Here is a 22295-nt window from a genome sequence, read left to right on the forward strand (position 1 = left end):
CCCACACACCCCACACACACACCCCACACACTCCACACACACACACACCACACACCCCACACACACACACCCCACACACACACACCACACACCCCACACACACACACCCCACACACACACACCCCACACACACACCCCACACACTCCACACACACACACCACACACTCCACACACACACCACACACACACCCCACACACACACACCACACACACACCACACACACCACACACACACTCCACACACACACACACCCCACACACACACACACCCCACACACACACACTACACACACTACACACACTACACACACACCCCACACACACACACACTACACACTACACACACACACCCCACACACACACCCCACACACACCACACACACATACACCACACACCCCACACACACACCCCACACACACACCCCACACACACACACCACACACACACCCCACACACACACTCACACTCTCCCTGTCCCACGAGATTCCCTGTCCCTGCGTCTGAAATAGCCGCGAGTCGCGTTACCGCGTTCCTGTTCGACTGAAGCGGCCCTCCTCTATATTTAACCTCGAGCCCCCCCCCCCACAGCCCCCCCCCCCCATATTTAACCTCGTCTAAGCGCACTCTGTCCGGTCCCGCCCAGATCTCCGTCACTCCCCCCGTGTCTCTCATCCCCGCGTCTCCTCTTCTCCCGGTGTCTCTCCGCGTGTGTCTCTCGCTTCTGCTCTCAGCGTCTCTGATCCCCTGGAGATGTCTCCTCGAGGGCTGCTGGGTCTGCTCCTGCTCCTGTTGACCTCTCTGACCCCGGTGACCCGGGGTCAGGATGAGGTTAGTGAGGGAACCGAGGAGGTCACGCCCGTAGAGGTGCAGCCCGAGGCGGAGGTGCAACACGAGGCGGAGGAGGTGCGAGATGAGATGGGCTCGAATCGTCGAGATGTGTGCGTCATGGGCGGTGTTGGTGACGGCGATTGGTGGTGGTTGTGGCCGGTTGTGGTGGTGGTGGTGATGGCGGTTGTGGGGGTGGCGATGATGATGGTGGTGCTTTTGGTAGAGGTGATTGTGGTGGTGGTGGTGGTGATAGAGGCCATGGTGGTGGTTGTGCTGGTGGTCGTGGTGATGGTGGTGGTGGTGGTGATGGTGGTGGTTGTGGTGGTGGTGGTGTTGATAGAGGCCATGGTGGTGGTGGTTGTGCTGGTGGTCGTGGTGATGAATGCGGTGGTGGTGGTACTGGTGGTGATACTAGGCATGTTGGTAGTTGTAAAGTGGTTGTGTGGTGGTTGTGTGGTGGTTGCTTAGTTGTTGCTTAGGTCCCCCCCCCTCTCCCCAGGTCTCGGATGTCTCTCCCCCCGTCGACCCCCCCCGCTGTAGGGGACGGGCCCCCCGCCAAGGAGGGGCACGGGGCCCCCCACTACCCGTGCCTGGGGGTCCCGGGGGTGCCGGGGGTCCCGGGGCACAACGGAGTCGCGGGGCGAGACGGGAGGGACGGGAGAGACGGCCAGACGGGGGAGCGAGGGGAGCCCGGTAACACACACACAGTCACACACACAGTCACACACACACACAGTCTCACACACACACAGTCACACACACACAGTCACACACACACACAGTCACACACACACAGTCACACACACACACACACAGTCACACACACACAGTCACACACACACACACAGTCACACACACACACAGTCACACACACAAACACAGTCACACACACACACAGTCACACACACACACAGTCACACACACACAGTCACACACACACACACACTACCTCGTCACACACACACAGTCACACACACACAGTCACACACACCCCACACACCACATACACACCACACACACCACACACCACACACACACACTCCAGACACACACACACTCCAGACACACACACACCACACACACCACACACACCACACACCACACACACACACACACAGTCACACACACACAGTCACACACACAGTCACACACACACACAGTCACACACACACACAGTCACACACACACACAGTCACACACACACACACACAGTCACACACACACACAGTCACACCAACACAGTCACACACACACATACAGTCACACACACACAGACAGTCACACACAGTCACACACACACAGTCACACACACAGTCACACACACACAGTCACACACATACAGTCACACAGTCACAGTCACACAGTCACACACACACAGTCCCACACACACAGTCACACACAGTCACACACAGTCACACACACACACCCAGTCACACACACACAGTCACACACACACAGTCACACACACACACTACCTCGTCACACACAATCACACACACCTCGTCACACACACACCTCGTCACACACACACACCTCGTCACACACACATCCAGTCACACACACCTCGTCACACACCTCGTCACACACCTCATCACACACACACACCTCATCACACACACTACCTCGTCACACACAATCACACACACCTCGTCACGCACAACAACTGCCATTTGCCACTAAGTTGCGGTGACGTCACCACGGCGCTTATGCCAGGCTATGTGCACTTTAAGACCACGTGCAGTGTCGAACGCCCGCTGGCAGGAGGTCACGGGACAGACCCAGCAGGTGCCATGGGTTGACTGATTGAGATGACTGGCCGATGCACCACCTGTGCCCCTACTGTGCCAATCTGCTGTGTTTTAGCCACCCGGCGCTCCGCTCGTTGTTGTGAGCGTCGCTCCTCTGCCCTCCGTTGTTGCTGAAGGGCGACTGCCTCCAACTACCCAGTAGCATCCTTCACGAGCCTCCTCCACAGAGGCCGATTTTGACACCGCTGGTACCAGTCATCGGCAAGTCCACTCAGCTTCAATCCTCTTGTACCACATCACTCCATCTCTTCTCTAGCCCGTGCAGCTCCCGTTTAGCCCCCTCTATCCGGCTGAACAAAAGCTGTTTTGGCATACGTTGGCTGGACATGCAGGCTACGTGACCCAGCCAACGCAGCCTTTCCTGCCGGAGGAGCTCACCGATCTTTCGATGATTTGTGACCTCCTCACACAATCCAGCCTGGTTTAAACCAGGATGGATCGCAGACAGGCCAGCCTGAATGTTTCTAACCTGCGAAGATGTCCCATTAGGGGATCCACGTTTCGCAAGCACAGAGAAGGGAGGGCATGACCGTGGCTGAGAAGACCCGAAGCTTCGTGTGGAGCGACAGACCAGTTAGCTTCCATCCAGCGTGTTACACAGCCGATTAAAAGATAATGCCGCTCGACTGATTCGGAGTGAAACCTCTGCTATCAAACCGGGAGTGGTCATACGCACACTGCCCAGTTATGGAAAAACTCTCAAATTTCTCCACAACTGCCCCATCACCAATGGTGAGCTGAGGGGGTGGAGTGTTTGATGGCACAAAATACCGAGGCAGTTGCTTAGTTTTTGGTGGGGCTGATGGTAAGGCCCCACCTCCTAGTAACAAGCTCCTGGTCGAACAGCAGCGCCTCCAACTCCTTCCTCCTCTGAGTGAGTAGCACCCACCAGATCATCAGCATACGTAACATGATTGACCAATAGGGAGCCATCCCTCGACCGTACCCGGGCACCGGTCAGCCCCCCATTGTATCTGTACCAGATGGAGATTCCTCCGGTACAGCCATGGAAGGCTTATCGAACTACGTGGTCGAAAGATGTGAAATAATGTGGGAGCCATAGTAAATCCCTGTCGCACCCCAAAGGTGAACAGGGAATGGCTCCGACTCCTGGCCACGTAGCTTTACCCGGGCATGGCCACCATCGTGAAGGTCCTTAATGATTGTGAGCAGAGAGTCAGAGATTCTGAAAGCACAATTGATTATTTTTATTTTATTTTTATTTTTTATTTCTATCCACGTGACTTTACTGAAAGAACCAAGAATATATATTCTCAGTGTGCCTGGCAAGGCGATGTTGAATAATCTTTGCCGGACCCTATCTTGGCACACTGAGGAGGGAGATGCCCCTGAAGTTGTTACAGTCTGTGTGGTCCCCCTTCTGAAAGATGGGGACCACCAGGGTATCCTTCCAATCCTGCAGAAACTGTCCAGTGGTCCAGACAGTTATTATGATGTCATATAGGGCAGTCTGCACACAAACGCCAGCACTTTTCCTGATCTCAGACTCTGGATCACCTTCTGTACTTCCTCAACAGATGGCACTTCAGCCAGTCACTCACAGGGGGTGACTACTTCTAATGTTTGAGGTACCACAGCCTCAGCAGGGTCATCCCACTTTGCCCCATGATGTTTTCCAGGCTGAGGATTTTCTCCTCCCCTAAAACCTGACAGAAATGCTAAACAAATCTGCAAACCTGTTTCTGGGGGTTGGACATTAGAACACCTTTCTTCCCCTAAGGTTGGTGATCGGTGTGGCGCTGCAAGTTACTTTTTTGATAGAGTTAAAAAGTGATTTGTGATCGCCGGCTACTGAGGCAGACTCCATATCCTCAGCAACCCGCGACCACCACTCATCTTTGCAGCACTGCATGGCTCTTCAAATCTCCAAGCGAAGGCTGCGGTAAGCCTCCTCATTCTCTGGCGTGGGATGCTGGAGATGGTGGGAGTGGGCCTGTTGCTTTTTCTCAACCAGCCAGAACACCTCCTCCATTAGCCAGGGTCTCTGGGAAGGTCTGGACCGTGTACCTAAAGCAGCCATTGCAGCTGCATGAGCCACAGTCCTAAACCTTGCCCATTTCCCCTCGGCATCAGGAGAAGGGGAGGGGGCGATGCCAACCCCAGCTGCAAGCGGTGATGAAGTTTTCGCTTGCAACTGTCATCAGCTAGCTGAGACCAGGCCACTGAAGGTTTGAATGGGGTCCGATTCAAACCACCCACACACCATGCGCCGATGCCGGAAGAGCGTGTTGGTGGTTACAAGCCCATGGGCTGCACACAAGTCTATCAACCTCCTACCGTTGTTATTGAGCTGATCTGGCCCAATCCTTCCAATCACTCCAACCCAGGTGCCAGCATCGTGACCCACTCGGGCATTAAAGTCACACAACAGGATAACGCTATCCCGGGAGGCCACTTTAATGTATCACCTGTGACAGTAGGTCATTGAAGGCATCTGACTAATCGGCCTTGCCTGCATCCCTTCACTGATGTTCATCATCGGTGGGAGCTTAAGCAACCACCATCACTACTCCTCGCCCATGGTTGATGGGGAGGCGAGCCCACAGTAGTCTGGGGCTTACAAATTCCAACACCTCACCGCCACGCTGCCATGCCCCCTTCATCTTTTGTTTAGAAGAAGAGCCACTCCCTGTTGTTTGACAGTCTCCTGCCCCGAGTGGAGGACTGTCCACCCTCATGGTGACAGGAGCCATAGCCAGTCCAACGGACCTCCTGAATACCGCAAAGATCCAGGCGGTACCCGGTCCAGCTCCCGACAGAGGAGCGGCAGCCTCTCCTCCACAGTGAACGTTCGTGCTCACCGCTACTACTACCGCTCCCCACGCACCCCGTCGCACACGGTACACGACCCCTAACACCGTACAACCCCCTGTGTCTCTCCCCCCCCCCCCCCCCCCCCCCCCGCAGGGGTGCAGGGTCCCGCCGGCCCCCCGGGCCCCCCGGGATCCTCTGGCAACCCCGGCGTGTCCGCCCGGGGGCTACCCTGGGCACCCCCAGAGCTCCTCCTCCCTGCTGACCCCCGGCCCCCCCCCCGCGCTCGGCGTTCTCTGCGGGTCTGGGGGCGCGGGCCCCCCTTCCCGGGACCCCCATCTCCTTCACCAAGGTGCTGTACAACAGCCCCCCACACTTCGACCCGGAGAGCGGCAAGTTCACGTGCGTGAGCCCCGGACTCTACCTCTTCTCGTACCAGCTCACCGTGTACACCAGCCACGTGAAGGTAGTCACCCTTTAACACTCACCACACGCATCACCACACTCACCACACTCACCACACTCACCACACACTCAGCACACTCACTACACTAACACCTAACCACACTCACACCTCACCGTGTACACCAGCCACGTGAAGGTAGTCAACACTCACCACGCACCACACTCACCACACTCACTCTCACCGTGTACACCAGCCACGTGAAGGTAGTCAACACTCAACACTCACCACACTCACCACACTCACCACGCACATCACCACACTCACCACACTCACCGCACTCACCACACTCACACTCACTGTGTACACCAGCCACGTGAAGGTAGTCAACACTCACCACTCTCACCACACTCACCACACTCACCACGCACATCACCACACTCACCACACTCACCGCACTCACCACACTCACACTCACCGTGTACACCAGCCACGTGAAGGTAGTCAACACTCACCACTCTCACCACACTCACCACACTCACACCTCACCACACTCACCACACTCAACACTCACCACACTCACCACTCTCTGTGTACTCTCTGTGTGCTCTCTGTGTGCTCTCTGTGTACTCTCTGTGCACTCTCTGTGCACTCTCTGTGTGCTCTCTGTGTGCTCTCTCTGTGTACTCTCTGTGTGCTCTCTGTGTGCTCTCTGTGTGCTCTCTGTGTGCTCTCTGTGTGCTCTCTGTGTACTCTCTGTGTACTCTCTGTGTGCTCTCTGTGTGCTCTCTCTGTGTACTCTCTGTGTGCTCTCTGTGTGCTCTCTCTGTGTACTCTCTGTGTGCTCTCTGTTGCTCTCTGTGCACTCTCTGTGTACTCTCTGTGTGCTCTCTGTGTGCTCTCTCTGTGTACTCTCTGTGTGCTCTCTGTGTGCTCTCTGTGTACTCTCTGTGTACTCTCTGTGTGTACTCTGTGTACTCTCTGTGTGTGCTCTCTGTGTACTCTCTGTGTGCTCTCTGTGTGCACTCTCTGTGTGCACTCTCTGTGTGCACTCTCTGTGTGCTCTCTGTGTACTCTCTGTGTACTCTCTGTGTGCTCTCTGTGTACTCTCTGTGTGCTCTCTGTGTACTCTCTGTGTGCTCTCTGTGTGCACTCTCTGTGTGCACTCTCTGTGTGCACTCTCTGTGTGCTCTCTGTGTACTCTCTGTGTACTCTCTGTGTACTCTCTGTGTGTACTCTGTGTACTCTCTGTGTACTCTCTGTGTGTACTCTGTGTACTCTCTCTGTGTACTCTCTGTGTGCACTCTCTGTGTGCTCTCTGTGTACTCTCTGTGTAATCTCTGTGTACTCTCTGTGTACTCTCTGTGTGTACTCTGTGTACTCTCTGTGTGCACTCTCTGTGTGCACTCTCTGTGTTGCACTCTCTGTGTGCTCTCTGGTGTGCACTCTGTGTGCACTCTCTGTGTGCTCTCTGTGTGCACTCTGTGGTACTCTCTGTGTGCACTCTCTGTGTGCACTCTCTGTGTGCACTCTCTGTGTGCTCTCTGTGTGCTCTCTGTGTGCACTCTGTGTACTCTCTGTGTGCACTCTCTGTGTGCACTCTCTGTGTGCACTCTCTGTGTGCTCTCTGTGTGCACTCTGTGTGCACTCTCTGTGTGCTCTCTGTGTGCTCTCTGTGTACTCTCTGTGTGCACTCTCTGTGTGCACTCTCTGTGTGCACTCTCTGTGTGCTCTCTGTGTGCACTCTGTGTACTCTCTGTGTGCACTCTCTGTGTGTGGCACTCTCTGTGTGCACTCTCTGTGTGCTCTCTGTGTGCACTCTCTGTGTGCTCTCTGTGTACTCTCTGTGTACTCTCTGTTGTACTCTCTCTGTGTACTCTCTGTGTGCACTCTCTGTGTGCACTCTCTGTGTGCTCTCTGTGTGCACTCTCTGTGTACTCTCTGTGTACTCTCTGTGTACTCTCTGTGTGTACTCTCTGTGTGCTCTCTGTGTGCACTCTCTGTGTACTCTCTGTGTACTCTCTGTGTACTCTCTGTGTACTCTCTCTGTGTACTCTCTGTGTGCACTCTCTGTGTGCTCTCTGTGTACTCTCTGTGTACTCTCTGTGTACTCTCTGTGTACTCTCTGTGTGCTCTCTGTGTACTCTCTGTGTACTCTCTGTGTACTCTCTGTGTACTCTCTGTACTCTCTGTGTGCACTCTCTGTGTACTCTCTGTGTACTCTCTGTGTGCACTCTCTGTGTACTCTCTGTGTGCACTCTCTGTGTGTGCTCTCTGTGTACTCTCTGTGTGCTCTCTGTGTACTCTCTGTGTGCTCTCTGTGTGCTCTCTGTGTACTCTCTGTGTGCACTCTGTGTGCACTCTCTGTGTGCACTCTCTGTGTACTCTCTGTGTGCTCTCTGTGTACTCTCTGTGTACTCTCTGTGTACTCTCTGTGTACTCTCTGTGTGTACTCTGTGTACTCTCTGTGTACTCTCTGTGTACTCTCTGTACTCTCTGTGTGCTCTGTGTGTGCTCTCTGTGTACTCTCTGTGTGCTCTCTGTGTGTACTCTCTGTGTACTCTGTGTGTACTCTCTGTGTGCTCTCTGTGTACTCTCTGTACTCTCTGTGTGCTCTGTGTGTACTCTCTGTGTGCTCTCTGTGTGCTCTCTGTGTGTACTCTCTGTGTACTCTCTGTGTGCTCTCTGTGTGCTCTGTGTACTCTGTGTGTACTCTCTGTGTACTCTCTGTGTACTCTGTGTGTGTACTCTGTGTACTCCCCGTGTACTCTCCGTGTACTCTCTGTGTGTACTCTGTGTGTACTCTCTGTGTGTACTCTGTGTGTACTCTGTGTACTCTCTGTGTGCTCTCTGTGTACTCTGTGTGTGTACTCTGCCTCCCCGTGCCGTCCCCCAGGTGGGTCTCTACCAGAATGGCCGCGGGATGATCTTCACCTACGACCAGTTCCAGCCGGGGGACGTGGACCAGGCGGCCGCCACCGCACTGCTCCCGCTGCGCGCCGGGGACCAGGTGATGGGGGGGGGGGGGGTGATGGGGGGGGTGATGGGGGGGTTGATGGGGGGGGGTGATGGGGGGGGGTGATGGGGGGGGTGATGGGGGGGGGTGATGGGGGGGTGATGGGGGGGGTGATGGGGGGGGGGGTGATGGGGGGGGTGATGGGGGGGGGTGATGGGGGGGTGATGGGGGGGGCGATGGGCCATGAGTGATGGGTGATGGAGGGAGCACGATGAGTGATGGGGGTGGGGGGGTGATGGAGGGGGCATGATGAGTGATGGGGGGGGGTGATGGAGGGAGCACGATGAGTGATGGTGGGGGGGGGTGATGGGTGATGGAGGGAGCACGATGAGTGATGGGGGGGGTGATGGAGGGGGCATGATGAGTGATGGGGGGGGTGATGGAGGGAGCACGATGAGTGATGGTGGGGGGGGGGGTGATGGGTGATGGAGGGAGCACGATGAGTGATGGGGGGGGGGGTGATGGGTGATGGGGGGAGCACGATGAGTGATGGGGGGGGGGGGGTGATGGAGGGGGCATGATGAGTGATGGGGGGGGGTGATGGAGGGAGCACGATGAGTGATGGTGGGGGGGGGTGATGGGTGATGGGGGGAGCACGATGAGTGATGGTGGGGGGGGGGGGTGATGGAGGGAGCACGATGAGTGATGGGGGGGGGGGGGTGATGGAGGGGGCATGATGAGTGATGGGGGGGGTGATGGAGGGAGCACGATGAGTGATGGTGGGGGGGGGGGTGATGGGTGATGGAGGGAGCACGATGAGTGATGGGGGGGGGGTGATGGGTGATGGGGGGAGCACGATGAGTGATGGGGGGGGGGGGGGTGATGGGTGATGGAGGGAGCACGATGAGTGATGGGGGGGGGTGATGGGAGATGGGTGATGGGGGGAGCATGATGAGTGATGGGGGTGGGGGGGGTGATGGGTGATGGGTGATGGGGGGAGCACGATGAGTGATGGGGGTGGGGGGGGTGATGGGAGATGGGTGATGGGGGGAGCATGATGAGTGATGGGGGTGGGGGGGTGATGGGAGATGGGTGATGGGGGGAGCATGATGAGTGATGAGGGTGGGGGGGTGATGGGTGATGGGTGATGGGGGGGAGCACGATGAGTGATGGGGGTGGGGGGGTGATGGCTGGATGATGATGGGTGATGGGTGATGGAGGGAGCATGATGAGTGATGGGGGGCGTGAATGATGGTGGGATGATGATGGTGATGAGTGATGGGGAAGGCTGATGGAGGTAGAGGGAGGGAATGATGATGATGATGTTCATGAATCATGATTATGATGTCAGTTGAGGTTGGTGTTCGTGATGATGGTAGTGATGTTAATGTTGTCGAGGCAAGTGAGTGATGGTGGCGGTGGCGGTGAAAGTAGCAGTGACGGTGATGGTGGTTGATGGTGGTAGCGGTGATGGCGGTGATGGCGGTGGTGATGCTGGTGGTGGTTGATGGTGGTGGCGGTGGTGATGCTGGTGGTGGTTGATGGTGGTGGTGATGGTGGTGGTGATGACGGTGATGATGGTGGTGATGGTGGCGGGTGACGGTGATGATGGAGGTGGTGGTGGTGGTGGTGACGGTGGTGGCGGTGATGATGGTGGTGGTGACGGTGATGGCGGTGGTGATGGTGGCGGTGATGGTGGTGACGGTGATGGTGACGGTGATGGTGGCGGTGGTGTGTAGGTGTGGCTCGAGGTGTTTGGCGGAGCGGAGAACGGAGGAATCTACGCTGACAACAACAACGACTCCATGTTCTCGGGGATTCTCCTCTACCCGGAGTAGGCCCCGCCCCTCCAGCGCCACACGGTCAAGAACAGGAGGCAGGGACGGTGACGGTGGTGGTGGTGGTGATGATGGTGGTGATGGTGGTGATGGTTGTGATGGTGATGGTGGTGATGGTCTCACAATAAACTCCGGGAGTCTCCGTCAGACATTGCCTCTATATATTGATTTATTCCACAGTGAGTTGGGTCACGGGGTCACGGGGTCACGGGGTCACAGGTCACAGACAGGGTCAACATCACCCCCCCCCCCTTCCCCCCACGGAATTCAGGGGGTGGGGGGGAGCCCTGCAGAGAGAAGCTGGGCCCCGAATCCAGAGGCACAGGCGCAGGCCTGCAAGTGCTCGCACGCGCCACTGCTAGCGGATAGGGGCCTCCATCAGAGGCCGGCCAGGACGTCGTGAAAGAGGCCGCTTGGAAAGTCGCCCACAACTTTACCCCACTGCCACCGCCACCACCACCGCCATCACCACCACCACCACCGCCACCACCACCACCGCCGCCACCACCGCCGCCACCACCGCCACCACCGCCATCACCGCCACCACCACCGCCACCACCGTCACCACCGCAGCCACCACCACCACACAACGACGACGAACCCTGCCCATCCTCGACTTCACTGCGGTGGAGGGGAAGTGAGTGGTGGGGGTGGGGGGCTCTTGAGCACCCTCCCACCCCTCCCATCGCTTCAGCTGCCGCGCCGGGAGATGGAACCGAATCGGCGACCTCTGCATCACCGCCAACAGTGGCAGCTGCCCGGCGGAGAATTGTCCCTGCCTTGGGTCACGTGCACATCTACACGTGATTTAGATTCCATGCAACCGACGTGTAGGCTACGGCTGATCAGCGCAGTGCCGGGTTATCCTCGTAGCAAGAGTAGCTACATGTGAATCTTGATTTGAAGCTTTCGTGACTGCAGGAATCCATAGTCTTTGGTTCTTTCGGTAAAGTCACGTGGGTAGAAATAATTACACTGGTCAACCAAAAAAAAAACTTTTTTCTGGCCTGGACTTTTGCAGCTGTTTTAGACTAATTTCAGGGTGCCGATTCCAAATCTGAACTCAGATTTGCTCTGTCACATCTCATTTTTATGCTATCGGCATACCCCATTTTCATTGATTTAACCCGAAATTAACTCCGTCACTTATGATTGCAAGTCGTTGCGAGTCAGTGACTGCTTTAGTATTAAAATATGGTGCTGTATTTTTAGGATAGTGTGTTTATAATATCATTTTATGTAGATATCCACATTTATTTAATATTTTTCTTCTGCAGTTTTTATTGAAAATGCAATATTTGATATCTCAAAAACCTGATGTGATAGACAAAAACTGATGCCAGATTTGGAATCAGCACCCCAACATTACCTTAAACCCGTTGGAATAGCTTGTGCCAGAAAAAGTGTGTTGACCGGTGTTGTAGATCACGACGTTTCGATCGCAACGCAAGCAATCGTCATCACGTGGGACAACCACACCTACTTCAGCAGTTTTTTCTTGCCGTGGTTGTCCGACCTGATGACGATTGCGTGCGTTGCGATCGAAACGTCGTGATCTATTATTTTTCTACCTACGTGACTTTACCGAAAGAGCCAAAGAGTAGTAGACTACATGTGTAGTAGCTATATGTGTAGTAGCTACACGTGTAGTAGCTGCACGTGTAGTAGCTGCACGTGTAGTAGCTGCAAGTGTAGAAGCTGCACGTGTAGTAGCTGCACGTGTAGTAGCTGCACGTGTAGTAGCTGCACGTGTAGTAGCTGCACGTGTAGTAGCTGCACGTGTAGTAGCTGCACGTGTAGTAGCTGCACGTGTCGTAGCTGCACGTGTAGTAGCTACACGTGTAGTATCTGCACGTGTAGTAGCTGCACGTGTAGTAGCTGCACGTGTAGTAGCCGCACGTGTAGTAGCTGCACGTGTAGTAGCTACACGTGTAGTAGCTGCACGTGTAGTAGCTGCACGTGTAGTAGCTGCACGTGTCGTAGCTGCACGTGTAGTAGCTACACGTGTAGTATCTGCACGTGTAGTAGCTGCACGTGTAGTAGCTGCACGTGTAGTAGCTGCACGTGTAGTAGCTGCACGTGTAGTAGCTAAGTGTGCAGTAGCTACACGTGTAGTAGCTGCACGTGTAGTAGCTGCACGTGTAGTAGCTGCACGTGTAGTAGCTGCACGTGTAGTAGCTGCACGTGTAGTAGCTGCACGTGTAGTAGCTGCACGTGTAGTAGCTGCACGTGTAGTAGCTGCACGTGTAGTAGCTGCACGTGTAGTAGCCGCACGTGTAGTAGCCGCACGTGTAGTATCTGCACGTGTAGTAGCTAAGTGTGCAGTAGCTACACGTGTAGTAGCTGCACGTGTAGTAGCTGCACGTGTAGTAGCTACACGTGTAGTAGCTGCACGTGTAGTAGCTGCACGTGTAGTAGCTGCACGTGTAGTAGCTGCACGTGTAGTAGCTATACGTGTAGTAGCTACACGTGTAGTAGCTGCACGTGTAGTAGCTGCAAGTGTAGTAGCTGCACGTGTAGTAGCTGCACGTGTAGTAGCTGCACGTGTAGTAGCTGCACGTGTAGTAGCTACACGTGTAGTAGCTACACGTGTAGTAGCTGCACGTGTAGTAGCTGCAAGTGTAGTAGCTGCACGTGTAGTAGCTGCACGTGTAGTAGCTGCACGTGTAGTAGCTGCACGTGTAGTAGCTATACGTGTAGTAGCTACACGTGTAGTAGCTGCACGTGTAGTAGCTGCACGTGTAGTAGCTACACGTGTAGTAGCTACATGTGTAGTAGCTGCACGTGTAGTAGCTGCACGTGTAGTAGCTGCACGTGTCGTAGCTACACGTGTAGTAGCTGCACGTGTAGTAGCTACATGTGTAGTAGCTACACGTGTAGTAGCTACACGTGTAGTAGCTGCACGTGTAGTAGCTGCACGTGTAGTAGCTGCACGTGTCGTAGCTACACGTGTAGTAGCTGCACGTGTAGTAGCTGCACGTGTAGTAGCTGCACGTGTAGTAGCTGCACGTGTAGTAGCTACACGTGTAGTAGCTGCACGTGTAGTATCTGCACGTGTAGTAGCTGCACGTGTAGTAGCTACACGTGTAGTAGCTGCACGTGTAGTAGCTACACGTGTAGTAGCTGCACGTGTAGTCGCTGCACGTGTAGTAGCTACGTGTGTAGTAGCTACACGTGTAGTAGCTACACGTGTAGTAGCTGCACGTGTAGTAGCTGCACGTGTAGTAGCTGCACGTGTAGTAGCTGCACGTGTAGTAGTTGCATGTGTAGTAGCTACACGTGTAGTAGCTGCACGTGTAGTAGTTGCATGTGTAGTAGCTGCACGTGTAGTAGCTGCACGTGTAGTAGCTGCCTTGTAGTAGCTGCACGTGTAGTAGCTGCACGTGTAGTAGCTGCACGTGTAGTAGCTGCACGTGTAGTAACTGCACGTGTAGTAGTTGCACGTGTAGTAGCTGCACGTGTAGTAGCTGCACGTGTAGTAGCTGCCTTGTAGTAGCTGCACGTGTAGTAGCTACACGTGTAGTAGCTACAACACGTGTAGTAGCTACACGTGTAGTAGCTACACGTGTAGTAGCTGCACGTGTAGTAGCTACGTGTAGTAGCTACATGTGTAGTAGCTACACGTGTAGTAGCTGCACGTGTAGTAGCTGCGTGTGTGGTAGCTACACGTGTAGTAGCTGCACGTGTAGTAGCTACACGTGTAGTAGCTACACGTGTAGTAGCTGCACGTGTAGTAGCTGCACGTGTAGTAGTTGCATGTGTAGTAGTTGCATGTGTAGTAGCTACATGTGTAGTAGTAGCTACATGTGTAGTAGTAGCTACATGTGTGGTAGTAGCTACACGTGTAGTAGCTACACGTGTAGTAGTAGCTACATGTGTAGTAGCTACACGTGTAGTAGCTACACGTGTAGCTACGGGCCCCGCACTTTCAAGGGCCCCCGCGTTAAATGCTTTCAAGCTACCAATTCCGATTCAGTGATTCTGCACTTGCTCTATTACTACAGTACTATACCGCCTTCAACTTTTATCAACGACTGGGTGTTTAAGGTTAGCGATATTATCGTTATTATCTGGCTGTATAGCAAATGAAAAAATACAATTACTTTACTATGCAATTATAAAAACGTGTGTTTTTTAAATATTTACGTGTTTTATTTATTTATTTAGGGCCCCTTCATAACAGATGCTACAGGACCCGCACACGCTTCATCCGGCACTGGATCAGCGTGTAATTTGCAGCTTGTTGTCCGTGCCTAGCGCACACGCCGCTTGGATTCTTCCCGTCCCTGCAACTGATAGCTGCTGTCAGCCAGCGGCCGACTTAGGGAACCCCGGGAATAAAGGGGGGTGAACATTGGGGTATGGTGGGATGGGCGGGGGGTCTAACTGGGATCCCTAAAAATTAGAAGGGGGAGGGAGCAAGGGAATTAAGACCCCCTTCTCGTGGGGGTGAAACGGAACTCCGCTAGCTAAGGTAGGGGATTTCAGAGTCATCTCGGGGGTTCGATCGCGGACCCCCTCCTGGGAATGAAATGTGGGGGGGGGGGGGGCCCTAAGAAGTTAAGCTGGGAACCGTGCACACTGATGGGGGGGCCCTGGAGACTATGAGAGACTCCGGGAGGCATTGGGGGGGGGGGGGCGGGCTTGTGGATTCAAAGTGAATCCTGCAGAGGGGGGCTGGGAGGACCTCGGTGTGACTGGCGTTGACCCCGGGACCCCTGTGGTGTGACCCCGGGACCCCTGTGGTGTGACCCCGGGACCCCTGTGGTGTGACCCCGGGACCCCTGTGGTGTGACCCCAGGACCCCTGTGGTGTGACCCCGGGACCCCTGTGGTGAGACCCCGGGCTCAGTAGTCGCCGTAGTCCCCGTGGTGGAACCGCTGGGGGGCCCTGCCGTGACCTCTCTCCTCCTCCTCCTCCTCGTCCTCCTCCCCCTCGTGGCGCCGGGCTCCCCGCTGGGGGGCGCCCCCCCTGCCCTGGTACTCGAACCCCGGTTCCCGGTTGCCGGGGTCGTGCTCGGACTCGCCGGGGTCAGGGTCGGGGTCGTCGCGACCCGGAGGCTCGGGGTCGCGGTCGGCCTCGGGGTCGCGGTCGAGGACGGGGTCGGGCCGGTCGAGGTAGTGGCGGCGAGAGGCCTCGGGGTCGCGCGCGTGCAAAGCCCAGAACGCCGCGTCCATCTCAAACACCTGCACGCCGAGGGGAGGGGGGGGGGTCGAGGGGGGACCGCGGGGGGTCAAGGGGGGCCGTGGTGGTCAAGGGGGGTTGCCGGGGGTCACAGGGGACTGCGGAGGGTCAAGGGGGTTGCCGGGGGTCAAGGGGAACTACGGGGTCAAGGGGGACCGCGGGGTCAAAGGGGGTTGCCGGGGGTCAAGGGGAACCGTGGCGGGTCAAGGGGGACTGCGGGGTCGAGGGGGACCACGTGGGTCAATGGGGACCACAGGGATCAAGGGGGCCCACGAGGGTGCTTGAGGGGGGTCAACGGGGGCAATAGGATCACGGGGGACCACGTGGTGATTCGAGAGGGCCCGCGGCAGTGGGGGGCGCTCACCGCCTCGTAGTGCCCCAGGTGCAGGAAGTGCTGGTGCAGGCGCCAGAACGTGGGGTCCTGGGGGTCCCAGGCCTGGCGGCGGGTCCGCAGGAAGGCGTGGGCGGCCCGGGAGCCCACGGAGACTGCGGGGAGGGAGGGGAGAGGGAGGGAAAGGGAATGAGACGGAGAGGATGAGAGAGGGGGGAGGGAAGGAGTGGAGAGAGGTGAGAGAGTGAGGGGGGAGAGAGTGAGGGGGGGAAAGGAATGAGACGGAGAGGATGAGAGAGGGGGGGGGAAGGAGTGGAAAGAGGTGAGAGAGTGAGGGGGGAGAGAGTGAGGGGGGGAAAGGAATGAGACGGAGAGGATGAGAGAGGGGGGGGGGGAAGGAGTGGAGAGAGGTGAGAGAGTGAGGGGGGAGAGAGTGAGGGGGGGAAAGGAATGAGACGGAGAGGATGAGAGAGGGGAGGGGGAAGGAGTGGAGAGAGGTGAGAGAGTGAGGGGGGAGAGAGTGAGAGGGGGAAAGGAATGAGACGGAGAGGATGAGAGAGGGGGGGGGGAAGGAGTGGAGAGAGGTGAAAGAGTGAGGGGGGAGAGAGTGAGGGGGGGAAAGTAATGAGACGGAGAGGATGAGAGAGGGGGGGGGGAAGGAGTGGAGAGAGGTGAGAGAGTGAGGGGGGAGAGAGTGAGGGGGGGGAAGGAATGAGACGGAGAGGATGAGAGAGGGGGGGGGGAAGGAGTGGAGAGAGGTGAGAGAGTGAGGGGGGAGAGAGTGAGGGGGGGAAAGGAATGAGACGGAGAGGATGAGAGAGGGGGGGGGGGAAGGAGTGGAGAGAGGTGAGAGAGTGAGGGGGGAGAGAGTGAGGGGGGGAAAGGAATGAGACGGAGAGGATGAGAGGGGGGGGGGAAGGAGTGGAGAGAGGTGAGAGAGTGAGGGGGGAGAGAGTGAGGGGGGGAAAGGAATGAGACGGAGAGGATGAGAGAGGGGGGGGGGGAAGGAGTGGAGAGAGGTGAGAGAGTGAGGGGGGAGAGAGTGAGGGGGGGGAAAGGAATGAGACGGAGAGGATGAGAGGGGGGGGGGGGAAGGAGTGGAGAGAGGTGAGAGAGTGAGGGGGGAGAGAGTGAGGGGGGGAAAGGAATGAGACGGAGAGGATGAGAGAGGGGGGGAAGGAGTGGAGAGAGGTGAGAGAGTGAGGGGGGAGAGAGTGAGTGGGGGAAAGGAATGAGACGGAGAGGATGAGAGAGGGGGGGGGGGGAAGGAGTGGAGAGAGGTGAGAGAGTGAGGGGGGAGAGAGTGAGGGGGGGAAAGGAATGAGACGGAGAGGATGAGAGGGGGGGGGGGAAGGAGTGGAGAGAGGTGAGAGAGTGAGGGGGGAGAGAGTGAGGGGGGGAAAGGAATGAGACGGAGAGGATGAGAGAGGGGGGGGGGGAAGGAGTGGAGAGAGGTGAGAGAGTGAGGGGGGAGAGAGTGAGGGGGGGAAAGGAATGAGACGGAGAGGATGAGAGAGGGGGGGGGGAAGGAGTGGAGAGAGGTGAGAGAGTGAGGGGGGAGAGAGTGAGGGGGGGAAAGGAATGAGACGGAGAGGATGAGAGAGGGGGGGGGGGAAGGAGTGGAGAGAGGTGAGAGAGTGAGGGGGGAGAGAGTGAGGGGGGGAAAGGAATGAGACGGAGAGGATGAGAGAGGGGGGGGGGAAGGAGTGGAGAGAGGTGAGAGAGTGAGGGGGGAGAGAGTGAGGGGGGGAAAGGAATGAGACGGAGAGGATGAGAGAGGGGGGGGGGATGGAGTGGAGAGAGGTGAGAGAGTGAGGGGGGAGAGAGTGAGGGGGGGAAAGGAATGAGACGGAGAGGATGAGAGAGGGGGGGGGGAAGGAGTGGAGAGAGGTGAGAGAGTGAGGGGGGAGAGAGTGAGGGGGGGAAAGGAATGAGACGGAGAGGATGAGAGAGGGGGGGGGAAGGAGTGGAGAGAGGTGAGAGAGTGAGGGGGGAGAGAGTGAGGGGGGGAAAGGAATGAGACGGAGAGGATGAGAGAGGGGGGGGGGGAAGGAGTGGAGAGAGGTGAGAGAGTGAGGGGGGAGAGAGTGAGGGGGGAAAGGAATGAGACGGAGAGGATGAGAGAGGGGGGGGGGGAAGGAGTGGAGAGAGGTGAGAGAGTGAGGGGGGAGAGAGTGAGGGGGGGAAAGGAATGAGACGGAGAGGATGAGAGAGGGGGGGGGGAAGGAGTGGAGAGAGGTGAGAGAGTGAGGGGGGAGAGAGTGAGGGGGGGAAAGGAATGAGACGGAGAGGATGAGAGAGGGGGGGGGGGGAAGGAGTGGAGAGAGGTGAGAGAGTGAGGGGGGAGAGAGTGAGGGAGGGAAAGGGAATGAGACAGAGTGATGGTTGAGAGAGATGAGACAGAGTGATGGTGGAGAGGGGGGTTGAGAGAGATGAGACAGAGGGGAGAGAGGCGAGAGGGGGAAGAGGTAAGGAGAGGAGAGGGAAATGAAGGTGGAAAGGGGAGGGAGGGGGGGGGAGTGATGAGACAGAGACGAGAGGTGGGTAGAAGGAGGGGGGGGGTAGAGATGGAGGCGAGTTAATGTGTTGATAGGCAAGTAGATTCTGTGTGAACCAGCTGAGAGCTGGAGAGACGTGGGTAGAAGTCTCATTTGCAAGAGTGACCCGCATGGGAGAGTTGAGGAGTCTCTGTACCCGGGGTTTGGCCTCAGAGATCTCACTCCAAAATCAGTCGAGTGGCATCACCTTTTTCGTCAGCTGCGTCTCGCTGTGTGGAAGCTACCTGGCCTCTCGCTCGAGGTCTTGTCAGCCACAGTTGTGCCCTCCCTTCTCTATAACTGCGAAAACGTGGACTCCCCTGAAGGAACATCTCCACCGGTATGAAACATTCAGGCTGACACTGCCGATGAACCGTCCTGGCCTTAACGAGACTCGGTTGTGTGAAGAGCTCACAATCGGAGAGTTCCTCCGGCAGGCGAGGCTGCGTTGGCTGGGTCATGTGGGCCACATGACCCAGCCAACGCATGGCCAAACAGCTTCTGTTTGGCCGGATAGAGGGGGCTGAACGGGCATAGCACGGGCTGGAGAAGAGATGGAGTGATGTGTGGATGAATCAGTGCGAGTGGGTGAGTGAGCGGTGGTGTGGCAGTTCGTGCACTGCGATACGATCCTGGCGACCCGATTTCGATTCCCGCTCACGGTCAACACCAGTGACGATTATCTGAACCGGTCCTGGGCCCCTCCCCTAGGTCGACTCAGCCTCAAATGAGTACCTGGTGCGTAAACATCGCCACTGGTGAGACCGGGCGTGGTGTTGGCCACCCAGTGAGTGGGTGAGTGGGTGGGTGAGTGAGTGGGTGAGTGGGTGGGTGAGTGAGTGGGTGAGTGAGTGGGTGAATGGGTGAGTGAGTGAGTGGGTGAGTGAGTGGGTGGGTGAGTGGGTGGGTGAGTGGGTGGGTGAGTGGGTGAGTGTGTGGGTGAGTGGGTGAGTGGGTGGGTGAGTGGGTGGGTGAGTGTGTGGGTGAGTGGGTGAATGAGTGGGTGAGTGGGTGAGTGAGTGAGTGGGTGAGTAAGTGAGTGGGTAAGTGAGTGAGTGGGTGAGTGAGTGGGTGGGTGAGTGGGTGGGTGAGTGGGTGGGTGAGTGGGTGAGTGTGTGGGTGAGTGGGTGGGTGAGTGAGTGAATGAGTGGGTGAGTGGGTGAGTGAGTGAGTGGGTGAGTGAGTGGGTAAGTGAGTGAGTGGGTGAGTGAGTGGGTGAGTGCGTGAGTGAGTGGGTGAGTGAGTGGGTGAGTGGGTGAGTGAGTGGGTGAGTGAGTGAATGAGTGGGTGAGTGAGTGGGTGAGTGGGTGAGTGGGTGAGTGAGTGGGTGAGTGGGTGAGTGTGTGGGTGAGTGGGTGAGTGGGTGAGTAAGTGAGTGGGTGAGTGAGTGGGTGAGTGGGTGAGTGAGTGGGTGAGTGGGTGGGTGAGTGAGTGAGTGGGTGAGTGAGTGAATGAGTGAGTGGGTGAGTGAGTGAGTGGGTGAGTAAATGGGTCACCTTCTTGCTGAACCTCATCTCCAGCTCTCTTGCTGATTCTCCCAGCTTCTCCATCTACACGACGGACAGCAGCCACGGGTGAGTCGGTCACGTGACGGGAGCGCGAGTTAAGAGGGTCGTGGGTGGGTGGAACACGGGTGAGTGAGAGCGTCACAGGTGAGTGAGTCACGGGTTAAAGAGTCGAGGGTGAGTGAGTCGTGGGTGAGTGAGTCGTGGGTGAGTCGTGGGTGAGTCGTGAGTGAGTCACGGGTGAGTCACGGGTGAATCGTGAGTGAGTGGTGGGTGAGTCGTGGGTGAGTCGTGGGTGAGTCACGGATTAAAGAGTCAAGGGTGAGTGAGTCGAGGGTGAGTGAGTCGTGGGTGAGTCGTGGGTGAGTCGTGAGTGAGTCACGGGTGAGTCACGGGTGAGTCGTGAGTGAGTGGTGGGTGAGTCGTGGGTGAGTCGTGGGTGAGTCACGGGTGAGTCACGGGTTAAAGAGTCAAGGGTGAGTCGTGGATGAGTCGTGGGTGAGTCGTGGGTGAGTCGTGGGTGAGTCACGGGTGAGTCGTGGGTGAGTCACGGGTGAGTCGTGGGTGAGTCGTGGGTGAGTCGTGGGTGAGTCGTGGGTGAGTCACGGGTGAGTCGTGGGTGAGTCGTGGGTGAGTCGTGGGTGAGTCGTGGGTGAGTCACGGGTGAGTCGTGGGTGAGTCGTGGGTGAGTCACGGGTGAGCGAGTCACATGGGGCTTACCTGGAGCTGCCACCATCAGGAGCAGCAAGATGATTGGCCACATATTGGCGGTCGTGGTGAACCTAGCCTGGCACAAACCTGCCACAACAACCACAAAAGTGATGCAACAACAACACTATGCAGCCAGAAGCACGCCCGACCGCCTTTGTCTCTCCAGCACTGGGGATGCCCAGCAGTGAAGTGAACTCGTAGCGGAGCGCTAACCGCTGCACCACCGCTCCTCTCACTCACTCACCGCACAAAACGCGACCCCTTTCTGTGGCTCGCACACCGCACGCAGAACAAAGGCGGGTGGGGAGGGGAGGGGCTCTGGTGCGGGGGGGAGGGGTTTGGTGGGATCTGGTTGGGGGGGTGGGGAGCCGGGGTGGGGTAGGGGAGGGGCTCTGCGCTCGGGGTGGGGGGAGGTTGAGGGGAGGGGGTTGGTTTGTGTGGAGGAGCCGTGTGGCGACTCAAGCACACAGCCTCCTCCTCATCATCACCTCCTCACCTCCTCACCGCCTCCTCATCATCACCTCCTCCTCGCCCTGGGCGCGGTGGGCGGAGTGGAGGCCGCTGTTCTCTGCTCCCAGAGTCCCCTTGATCCTCTGTGACCAGCAGGGACCTGGGCTGGGTGGGACTCGCTGGAGGGACCTGGGCTGGGTGGGACTGGCTGGAGGGACCTGGGATGGGGTGGCACTCACAGGAGGGACCCTGGCTCCCCACAGACACCATAGCTAAACAGAGTTATACTGGTAGGAACCTCCTGGTTACACCAGCCCACAGGGGATTATTGTGTCCGTCCGTCCGTCGTGCCGGGAGGGGCTGGGTTGGGAGGGGAGGGTGGGGATGGGCTGGGTGGGGAGGGTGGGGATGGGCTGAGTGAGGAGGGTGGTGATGGGCTGGGTGGGGAGGGTGGAGAGGGGCTGGGTGGGGAGGGGCTGGGTGGGGAGGGGCTGGGTGGGGTGGGGATGGGTGGGGGGTGGGAGGGGTGGGGCTGGGTGGGGAGGGTGGGGCTGGGTGGGGGGATGGGAGGGGTGGGGCTGGGTGGGAAGGGGCTGGTCACCCCGTGATGCCCTTATAAAACTCAACGTTTAACCTCCTCACGCCGGCTTGTGCCCGCCCTCACAGTCGGGCATATTTGCGGAATACACCACGCCGCCGTTGACCCTGGCCATTGACCGAGCAACCCAACGTTCCTACCAGCGCCCTCCGCAGGACAATGTGTTTAAGCAGGAAAGTCCATCGCCTCGAGCTTCCACTACACACAGCTCATCAGCGAGCCCTCCACCACCACACTACCGGCTTCCACTCCACACATCTCATCAGCGAGCCCTCCACCACCACCACACTACCGGCTTCCACTCCACACATCTCATCAGCGAGCACTCCACCACCACCACACTACTGGCTTCCACTCCACACAGCTCATCAG

The 22295-nt window shown here is 57.2% G+C and overlaps 2 protein-coding genes across 2 annotated transcripts; one reads left to right on the forward strand and one right to left on the reverse strand.

Moving 5' to 3' along the window:
- Nucleotides 1-633: 633 nt before the first annotated feature.
- LOC144728095 (adiponectin-like) lies at nucleotides 634-10756 on the forward strand. Its single transcript, XM_078607383.1, is given in 6 exon segments — nucleotides 634-830; nucleotides 1330-1523; nucleotides 5567-5689; nucleotides 5692-5876; nucleotides 8710-8823; nucleotides 10509-10756. Coding segments are annotated over 6 exon segments (720 nt in total). The 5' UTR covers nucleotides 634-825; the 3' UTR covers nucleotides 10608-10756.
- Nucleotides 10757-13810: 3054 nt separating this feature from the next.
- LOC144728096 (uncharacterized) lies at nucleotides 13811-21126 on the reverse strand. The gene is made up of 4 exons (XM_078607384.1): nucleotides 20885-21126; nucleotides 20156-20209; nucleotides 16156-16277; nucleotides 13811-15793 (listed from the first exon to the last, which is right to left on the reverse strand). Exons 1-4 carry the CDS (start codon nucleotides 20925-20927, stop codon nucleotides 15455-15457), a joined length of 558 nt encoding a protein of 185 aa, XP_078463510.1. The 5' UTR covers nucleotides 20928-21126; the 3' UTR covers nucleotides 13811-15454.
- Between the last annotated feature and the right edge of the window lie 1169 nt (nucleotides 21127-22295).

The sequence above is a fragment of the Lampetra planeri genome, chromosome 27 (genome assembly GCF_965212315.1).
Source record: "Lampetra planeri chromosome 27, kcLamPlan1.2.h2, whole genome shotgun sequence".
Lineage (NCBI taxonomy): Eukaryota > Metazoa > Chordata > Hyperoartia > Petromyzontiformes > Petromyzontidae > Lampetra > Lampetra planeri.